The sequence below is a fragment of the Rhinolophus hipposideros genome (assembly GCF_964194185.1).
Source record: "Rhinolophus hipposideros genome assembly, chromosome: X".
NCBI classification, from domain to species: domain Eukaryota; kingdom Metazoa; phylum Chordata; class Mammalia; order Chiroptera; family Rhinolophidae; genus Rhinolophus; species Rhinolophus hipposideros.
This window is the reverse complement of record NC_138046.1, coordinates 111392945-111402961: the sequence shown is the minus strand read 5'-3', so window position 1 is coordinate 111402961 and position 10017 is coordinate 111392945. Positions and strand designations below refer to the sequence as shown.

Below are 10017 nucleotides of genomic sequence, written 5' to 3'. Positions count from 1 at the left end.
AATTATAAGCAATAATTTACTGATTAAATATTTGTGTTTTGCAGTGAAGACCTATGGAACAAACAATAAAAACATGAAAATGGTTTCTTTTGCAATAAAATGTATCAGAAAACTTTCATTACATGTTAAGAACTTCTATCAACTTGCTTAGAAATCCAGGTAATTATACTTTTGCAGAGCTTTTGGTGCTCTAATATAAACTACATGACCTAGGATACTTTTTACTATGGTATTAATTATGATTTTGTTAAAATTCCTTCTGGGTCAAGATACATTTTGATTAATCCAAGACATATCTAACTAGGAAAAATATGAAAATGGACTCAGGTTTAGTTCTTAATTATGAAATGTATTTAATAAAATGCTTCTAGTTTTGGCTATAACTCCACAATGAAATGTTACAAAGATTAATCATTATTGTCATGAAGTAAGTTATTTTTCTCTTTCTTGACAGACACTCAAAGCCTCTTCCACTCATAATTCCTAAATCCTCAAACATCTCAGGCTTATGATTTGCTATTTGAGGTTGGGACCTGATCAATGACTCTCAATCTCGGTTGCACCTTAGAATTGCCCTACACTATTCAAATCAGAATCTCCAAGGGAAGGATCCAGATATCAGTAGTTATTAAAGTTCTCCAAGTAATTCCAACGTGCAGCTAGGGCTGAAAACCACAGGCCTACACTAATACATTCATTAGCCAAAACTTGCTGAAAATGCTAAGTGAACAAATTTTATTTTCTTTAACTTAACCCTTCATTCATTTACATCCTATGTACCAGACACTGTGTGGGGTGTTAAGTGTTAATGAACACAGTCCTTGTTTACAAGAAGCTTATGGTCTAATGTAGGAAACAGACATTAATCAAGTGATTACTGGTTAATGTAGAATTACAAACTGATATTGTTGTGCTAAACGAGAACAAGATTCTACCAGAGGCTACAACAAAGAAACCTCACCTGATCAGGGTATCAAGGAGCCTTTCCTGAGGAAGTGATCCTAGAACTGAGAACTGATGAATGAGCCCAAAGCGGGGAGAGATGGGGAGAGCACTCCAGGCTGAAGGGGCAGCAAGTGTGAAGGCCCTCCTGGAAAAAGAAACATCTTCTGGAAGGACAAAAGAAGCTTAGGAGTTGGAAAGCCAGAGATGAGCAGTAGTAGAGGAGATCAAATAAGTAGCAGGGCCAGAGCATGTCAGATGTTACAGGAACAAGATTTGTTTTTCATATTTAAATACTTGATTGTTTTTAGAGAAGTGTTAGGTCACAGCAAACCTGAGAGAAAGGTAAAGTGACTTCACAGACAACCTCTAAATATAGGAAAGAAGGTAGCTGAGGAAAGATGAGGGGTGCCAAAGACATACTCCCAAATCTATACTTCCTGACAAGAAAATAAGGACAAGAAAAGGAGGCAGTGAGGTGAAGGGGATCACCTGTGGCTAAGGTGCTGCATTATCACTGATAGAAAAGCCATCAACAATCAATTGATTACTGTTCACCTACAATCACATACTGGTGAAACTTATGGAAGCTCAGATCTGATTTTATAGAGCAATGTTAGGGAAAAAAATCTGGAAGTCAGCTGAAGAGAAGGAAATATTTTTGTTTGCTTACTCTTTAGTTTGCAATGAAGTCCCACAACCTACAGTAACAAAAAATGAATACCAATTAGCCAAAAGAATTTGGTCATGATGATCAATGAAGGAAAAAATCAAAAGGATTACCGAGAACACTGTGTTATTTAACATGAGACAAATTTAACCATATATAACATATTGTGAAGTGCAGAGGTATCAAATGCTCCTCAGAAAAGGATTTGAGACGGGGAAAATGCAGACGAATGGCTCATTAAATATCTCTTCATAAATTTATCTGTGATCATTGGATAATGTTTTACTGCTTGAAATTTACACATTGTTTTAATAGCAATAATGATGACAATAATAGCAATAAATATGAGCAATAACAATAATAATGATAATAATTTTTCTTTAGGCAAGAAAAGTAAAAATAGATGCCCAATGAACTTGAATTTTGATGAATGCACTTCTATTTTCATTGAGTAAACCCAGAATAAATCACCTGGAGACAACATAATTTTGGATTTGCAATTTGGGTATGTGGGCCCATTTTCATCAATTACTATTCTCTTACTCTCTTTATTTCTGAAAAATCTATAATTGTTTTAGACAAATATCCTATGAAGTGGATTTCTTGAGTATTTGGAAAATACAGTGATTAAAAAGCATTTCTTTTAGGATTTTGTTTTTCTTGATGTTGAAATCAGAATTTGCAAAACTTCATTTGAGTCTAAGCATTTTCAGACATGCATTATATTTACACAGAAAATAAACATGAAGCAAAGATAGGAGTTCATTATTCAAAACTACTGCATTTCCCCAAAAATAAGACCTAGCCAGACAATCAACTCTAATGCGTCTTTTGGAGCTAAAATTAATGTAAGACCCGGTCTTATTTTACTATGATATTAAACCCTGTACAATATAACATAACATAACATAACATAACTTATGACTGGGTCTTATATTAATTTTTGCTCCAGAAGACACATTAGAGCTGATTGTTCTGCTCGGTCTTATTTTCAGGGAAACACGGTAATGTTAACACTGACTCATTTAAAAATTAAGTCAATTAATTGGCAAAAATATTGATTCTTGCCAAATTGCAGTGTCCTTGTCAATTAAGTACAAATGTTCTAAATAAGTATCTTGAAGCTATGGCAACACAACTTCCACAATAATATAAACAGAAATACATGTTTTAAAAGAGAAGGAATTTTCTTCATAGTGTCAGCTATGCAGTAAGAGATATGCTATGCCATTAGTATTAACATAACTCCTTTGAGACACAAAAACAGAATAAGGAACACTGAGTGTAATAGTAAAGCTAGTTGTGTAGCATTTTTTTAGTAATTTATTTATAATACCAGTTTCTAAGGTTATAATACCCAATGCTTTATGTAAATATACTTCAGATACCTTTTAAAACACCATTTTCTCAAAGAGATCTTGTACTTTGCTTTATAGTATTAATCGAACTTATAATGAAATAATTATTTGGTGACAATTTTTAAATGGCCTTCTCCCTTGCCAAATCTATGATTTCACGTGAGAAGAGACTGCATCTCTCCTTTTATTCATGGCATTGTCCCTAGTGACTGGGACATTATAAGTCCTCAATAGGAAATCTGTTGAATGAATAAGTTCCTATACATTCTATTCATTCAATGGTCATAATTCCTTTTTTAATTAACTATTTATACTCAAATATTTATTAATTTATATGTAAGTATTTACAAGTATTGGGGCTTCTGGTCTATATTAAAATTCTACCAAGCATAAACAAAGTTAATCTGTAGCAAAGCAGAATAAATGTTCATCTGAAAAACAAATCTTGAACGCCAAATATCTCCCTTTCTGGTGCTTTACAGTCAATCATTTAAAGATTTGTTTGTATTTTTCTGCACTGCTTTTCTCATTGGTCTTATTTTAGAATGCAGATTCTCTAGGGAGGGGATGCTGTTCAGCGTCTAGAATATACTAACACAAATAACTTTTGCCATTTCACTTTCCAATTGGGTTTCCCTGGCAAAATCTCTAGACTGAAGTGATCTTGGAGCATTTTTTTTAGTTTCTTCATTGATAGAATAAAATATATGTACAGGATACAGAGGATGAAAGTCAAATATATTGAGGGGAGGGTCATCAAAGGTTTTGGGTATTTCTATTTGATTGACAACCACCTTAATGATTTTATTCAGTAACATTTTCAAATATTTAATCTCTTATATATCCTGGGAGTGATTAATTGAAGTTGTTAGTAGCTGAACCTTTCTGATACATCTTTTGGTAAAAAACTTATTGACATGTACAAATGTACAGCTCACAAATGTACAGCTCATTGTATTTTTGCAGTTAACATACTATACAACCAGCACCCAAAACACTACCAGCCCCACAAAAACACCCCGTGTGCCCCCTTCCAGTCACTGATTTTTGATTTGTTTTCAAAATATTGGTTTTCTGATATATTTTAGCTAGCACCTCTTTATAGAATGTGTGGGCACTTATAAACTATTTTTCTCAACTTTTAAGCTTTAGCAAAAATTCTGAGAAACTATCACAATCCTATTTGACATCCTGTGACATATTTATAAGATTAAAAGACAAAAATTCTCAGATTAATTTTTAGACTCACCAAAGGAGAAATACCTAATTTATACATGTAATATTTGATATCTTTCCTCAAAATCAAATCAGAAAATTGATTCCATCTATTCTTATTCCCTCTTGCCTTTAAAACTGGGGAGATTATCACTGAAATATATTCCTAGAAGTAATTATTGTCAGACATAGGTTCTTGTTGATTCTTCACTTTCACTGAGTTAAAGAGAAGAGACATCCAAACTCTCAAAGAACTGCAGATTTAGAGGACTAGGTCTGCAAGAGACCTTACTGACCACTCCATCCAATCAACCCAATTTATAGATGAGAAAGTGGAGAGCCAGAAAAGCAAAGTATTTCATCACGATATTAGGAAAGGTGGACCTCTCCGGGGGCCTAATTCCCTCATATCCAGTGCATAGCACTTTCCAACTACACAGATGTTTCCATGGAATGAGATGGTCTGATTTCAAGTTCTGGTTCTAACATGTATTAGCTACGTAGTTGAGCTTAGTAGTATTACTTGTGTCTCTAAGCCTTAGTTTACTCATCTTCATGAGTTATTATGTGTACTTGGCCCATAGTCAACACTCAGAAAATGATAATTATTGCTGTTGTTGCTCATAGAAGAAACCCAAATGTGACTGCAGTGTATACATTCTCCTAAATATGTGGCATTCAACATTTTATAAAACTCTTAGGGATGTCATAACAGGGTGAAACTCATTGTCTGGCAGCTTTCTGAAACATTCTGCAGTTTCCCTTAAAACCATGAACAAGAAGTTTGATGGGAGGAAAGTAAAATGAGACCAACAAATGTGTTCCCGAGTCACCAGTCCTGACCAACGGTTATATACTTAGCTATGGCTGCCAAGATCCCTCAGAACGGTACCGTTGGGAGGCACAGTAAAAACCAGTTATAAATGGATTGATTAGAGTATGGATGATCACCAAAAAGAGAGACTACCTCACATATAAAGAGGTGTGGACATCAGCACAATGTAGCTTAAGCAAAATTGACTTTATTGGCAGACATATTACATCATTAAATCATTGTGTTCTTGTAGTCAGTTCTTTTTGCAAAGATATGATTGTGAAATCATATCTGTAACATTTCATATTTTCCTTTGTATTTATCTCACTCAAATTCATCTTGATTAACTCTCATTATTTCAAACTATCAAGATCATTTTAGACAATAGTTTGGCATCCAACGTTAACTACTTATCCCAGGTTTATCTGAAAATTCATCTTTGTATCTTTTATGCCTCCATCTGAGTATTTTCATACTATTTTTGTCAATATTTATTAAATTTATTGGGGTTGCATAGACTAGTAAAATTATATATGTTTCAAGTATACATTTCTATAATATATCATCTACATATTGCATGGTGTGTTCACCACCCAGAGTGAGTTCTCCTTCCATCACCATATATTTGACCCCCTTTACTCTCCTCTACCACCTCACCACTCCCTTTACCCTCTGGTAACCTGAATACACCCAACTTATCTAAGTATTTTTATATTTAACAGACTAGAGTAGAAGGTAGGAATACTGTGGGACATCTAAATCTGCTCCCATCACACAAATATTGATATGGTCCACTATTTATGTCCTTTAGATATAGCCATTCAAAACATCTGCAAATCTACTTAAATGCACAATTATCCAGTTCTTATATTATGCTCTTTTAATTAAGACAAAGTGATAAAGAATCTAGTTTTTTCCCCTACAGAAATAACAGGGATGCTAACCCACCATGAATTTCCTCAAACATATTCACAGTTTCTAAAATAGCAACTAATCAATAATTACCAAACACTTTAAGCTACCGCAGGTTAGGTTCCTTTTCCTAAAACTCTTTTATTTAGTCTCAATATTTGTTCTGCTAACTTAGAATAAAAGAAAATTTTTTGGAGTATACTAAACTCTTCAGGTTTAATTTTTATTGAAATCCAAATACACAATCCCTGTGAATAAGCAAATGACTGAAAGTATTACTGGTCAGGTTCACATACAGGAAATAATTTTACACTCCATCCAGTCTAGCTGCCCAACACAACACTAGATTATTCCATGGAGTACACATCAGGTAAACAGCATAAGATCCTATTACACAGTTCTCAAAGGAAGTATTTAAATTCCTCAACATCATTCTTATTCAGTAAATAAATGAGAGTCCTAGTAATCTGAGGAATTTTCTGCTCACATGGAGGCTTGCTTGTTCAACAATCTCTCTGGGAGTTTCAAGACACCCATCTGCAGCTGTTCTACTTTTTACTGGGTTTTATGAAACACATGCTTCACAAAGAAAAAACAATCTGCTTATTCAGGTGCAGAATAATACTGCAGCATAGTTCATGAAAGGAAGGAGAAAGTCACTACCAAAAAATAATGTGGTTTTCTGGGGGTCAGCATTTCCTGTCATTATTAAAAGCCTCAATTTATAAAAGGAATGCAACTTAATCATGATATACTGATGCATTTGTATAGGCTTCAGAAGTGTTATCTGAAACCCAAAGGAATTTCTGTGGTTACTGGTATTTTTTTAGTTATGTGTACCAGTTATCTCTTTTGTCTCTCAGCTACATATATATCCTTTTGTATTCTACAATGCTAGGGCTGGAACTCTGTAAACTATATTTTCCAGAACCCCTTCCCACTTGACTTCCTGTTAGATTCAACTAATAGAAGACACTAGACAGAGATTGGAAAGCAAGGGTAAAGACTGTGTTTTTGTTTCTTGCCCCAACATCAGCAGTTCCTTTTAGTTTAATTTCTTCTTGGTATTGCTAGAAGCAACTTCACTGTGCCTACTGAAAGGTACTAGAAGTAGCTGGGTGTTCCCACCCACTCAGAGATCTGAGCTGCCACTATGTAGAATCATTGCTCTGAAATCCTAGGTTACCAGAAACAGCTGGGTGGTAACCTAGACTGAGTAACAATTCAGCCAGTCCCCTCCTTCCAGCTTCTAGGTTATGATTACCCCAATCTCTTCCCTTTTATATTCTCAGACTTAGAGATGCTAGATGCATCTTACAGCTACAGTCTTTGGGTTACCTGTTTTCTTTTTGCTCTTTTTCCCCCCTTTTTACCATGTGAAGCCTCCAACACCTGTATACAAATTCCCTATATTAAATTTCTTCTGTTGAATATCTAGTGTAGTTTCTGTTTAACTAACTGGATTATAACTGATATATTATTAAAATAATGCTCCCAAAACCATTTTTGAAACATCTCTTCTTGATAACAAGTAGTGTTTGTGCACATTTATCTCTTGAAAAAGAGGGGACATTCAATAACTGCAAGTGGCCAAGTTACTGAAATGATGATTTGAACCCTAAAAATGAAAACAGGCATACTTATTCAGCAACTATAAATATCTGCTGAAGGGAAATAATTTTGTTAAAGATGACTCTGTAATAAAGTTTGTTCTTGCTGATTATGCAAATATTTTGCCAATGAACAAAATGTGTTGGCCACCCATCACGAGGAATAACCCATAATGAAGGTTTGGGTCCATACAAGCAATTAGAAGATGAAACTGATGGAGACTGATGTTTGGTAACTGCTAATATGTGCTAGTTGAGCACTTTCAACGTGTTTCTTTACCATCATAGAAGTCTATGAGGTAAATAGCGTCAGGGAAGTCTATAAAGTAAATATCATCTCCTTTACAGAAGAGAAATACAGGCTGAATAGGATAAATTACTGCCCAAGGTTACATAGCTAATATGAGACAGAGGGAGAACTTTAATCCATAGGTCTTTGACCGCTTGTATCATACTCCCTTCCTGATTAGAAGCCATGATCTCTGGCTTCAATAACTTTATAGGCCAATCACACTGTCATAAAAAGTACTTAATCTTTACAAAATTAAATATGTACATTTATAATTATCAATAGTTGTGGAGAGCAAAGACTTAATCATTTAGTTTGTGGCCATCACACATTATAAACTCTCAGATCCAGTTTTACATGGTAAAATCAAAAGGTGCAAGAGTGGGGTTTTGGCGTTTCGCGCAATGCTGTGGTCGGGAGACCTGGAACTGATGCTGGGACACTTGAATTAGCTTTAGCAAAAGAGATATGGAGGAGCCATAGAACATTGAGGATGAATTCAGGAAGACCCGAGACCATGGAGAATTTGCCTGCTCTCTACACTATTTTCCAAGGAGAGGTTGCTATGGTGACTGACTATGGAGCCTTTATCAAAATCCCAGGCTGTCGGAAGCAAGGTCTGGTCCATCGATCTCACATGTCATCGTGTCATGTGGATAAACCCTCTGAGATAGTAGATGTTGGAGACAAAGTGTGGGTGAAACCTATTGGCCGAGAGATGAAAAATGATAGGACAAAAGTATCCCTCTCTAACAAAAACTCATAGACACAGACAATAGTTTAGTGGTTACCAGAAGGTAAAGGGGGGTGGGGGTGGGAGATGAGGGTAAGGGGTATCAAATATATGGTGATGGAAGGAGAACTGACTCTGGGTGGTGAACACACAATGGGATTTACAGATGATGTAATACAGAATTGTACACCTGAAATCTATGTAATTTCACTAAGAATTGTCACCCCAATAAATTAAAAAAAAAAAAAGAAACAATCCAGGCACCAAAAAAAAAAAAGTATCCCTCTCCATGAAAGTTGTCAACCAAGAGACTGGGAAAGACCTTGACCCCAACAACGTTATAATTGAGCAAGAAGAGAGGCAGAGGCGGTCCTTCCAGGATTACACGAGGCAGAAGATCACCCTCGATGCTGTGCTGAACACTACCTGCAAGAAGTGTTGCTGTAAAGGCCACTTTGCAAAGAATTGTTTCATGCAACAAGGTGGGACCAAATACTCTTTGATACCTGATAAAGAAGAGGAGAAGGAAGAGGCAAGGGCAGCAGAATTTGAAAAGCCTGACCCCACGAAGAATTCTTCTAGAAAAAGAAAGAAGGAAAAGAAGAAAAAGAAACATAGAGACAGGAAGTCCTCTGACTCTGACAGCTCAGACTCTGGGAGTGATACAGGCAAGAGGGCAAGGCACACATCGAAAGACAGCAAGGCCGCAAAGAAGAAAAAGAAGAAGCACAAGAAGCAGCGCAAGGAGGGACAGTACAGAGAATAGAGGGGGTGGTTGAAGGAGAAGGAACCAGGAGCCTTGTGCAGCCCTGGCTCCGAGAAACACTCAACAGTGAGAATATGGCCTCCCACCCCATGATTTCTCTCCCATGGAAGATGGCTTCCCTTCATGCAGCAGGCAGGTTTGGGAGTTAGATGTCAAAAGCATCTGCCTGAATGAGTTGTTTCCTTTTCACTCCTGGTCCCTCTGCAAGTGACCACCTGCAGCTCACCCATTCATTCACCCACTTCCTTATTCAGCAGGAGGTCCTGTTACGCTCTCCAGCTGCCACAGCCTGATTCCTGGATAGGAGTCCAGGTTAGAGCCACAGTTACTGCTGTGTAGGTGAGCCTGACTATAATTGAACAGTGACTGGGCCCTCCCTGTTGGTTTGCCATGGGCTGGTTGATGGGTGATCTCTGCTGCATCCAACACAGGGGCGGAGGGAGGGAGAACACGATAAGAAGTGGTGCTCACTTTTTCCATTCCCCCTAACATGATTCGAGTATGCTAGAAGTGACAGCCAGTGGTCACAGCCAGAAAACCATTGTTTTCAGTGAACAAGCTTGTGTGTGTCATTCCACCAGACCACGGAACCAGACAGCTCAAGCCAAGATCATTGCTTTACTTTGTATTTGCTACTGTGTGCATCAATTGGTTTCACTTCAGGTTTCTGCTTAAATTCCTGGCACTAAATGCAAGTGTTTGGTTTTT

At 36.6% G+C, this 10017-nt stretch overlaps 1 protein-coding gene across 1 annotated transcript; it reads left to right on the top strand.

The window, feature by feature from the left end:
• Nucleotides 1–8290: 8290 nt before the first annotated feature.
• LOC308495192 (zinc finger CCHC domain-containing protein 17-like) lies at nt 8291–9309 on the top strand (the record flags this gene model as incomplete). Its single annotated transcript, XM_081043111.1, has 2 exons — nt 8291–8549; nt 8821–9309. Exons 1-2 carry the CDS (start codon nt 8304–8306, stop codon nt 9307–9309), a joined length of 735 nt encoding a protein of 244 aa, XP_080899237.1. The 5' UTR covers nt 8291–8303.
• Between the last annotated feature and the right edge of the window lie 708 nt (nt 9310–10017).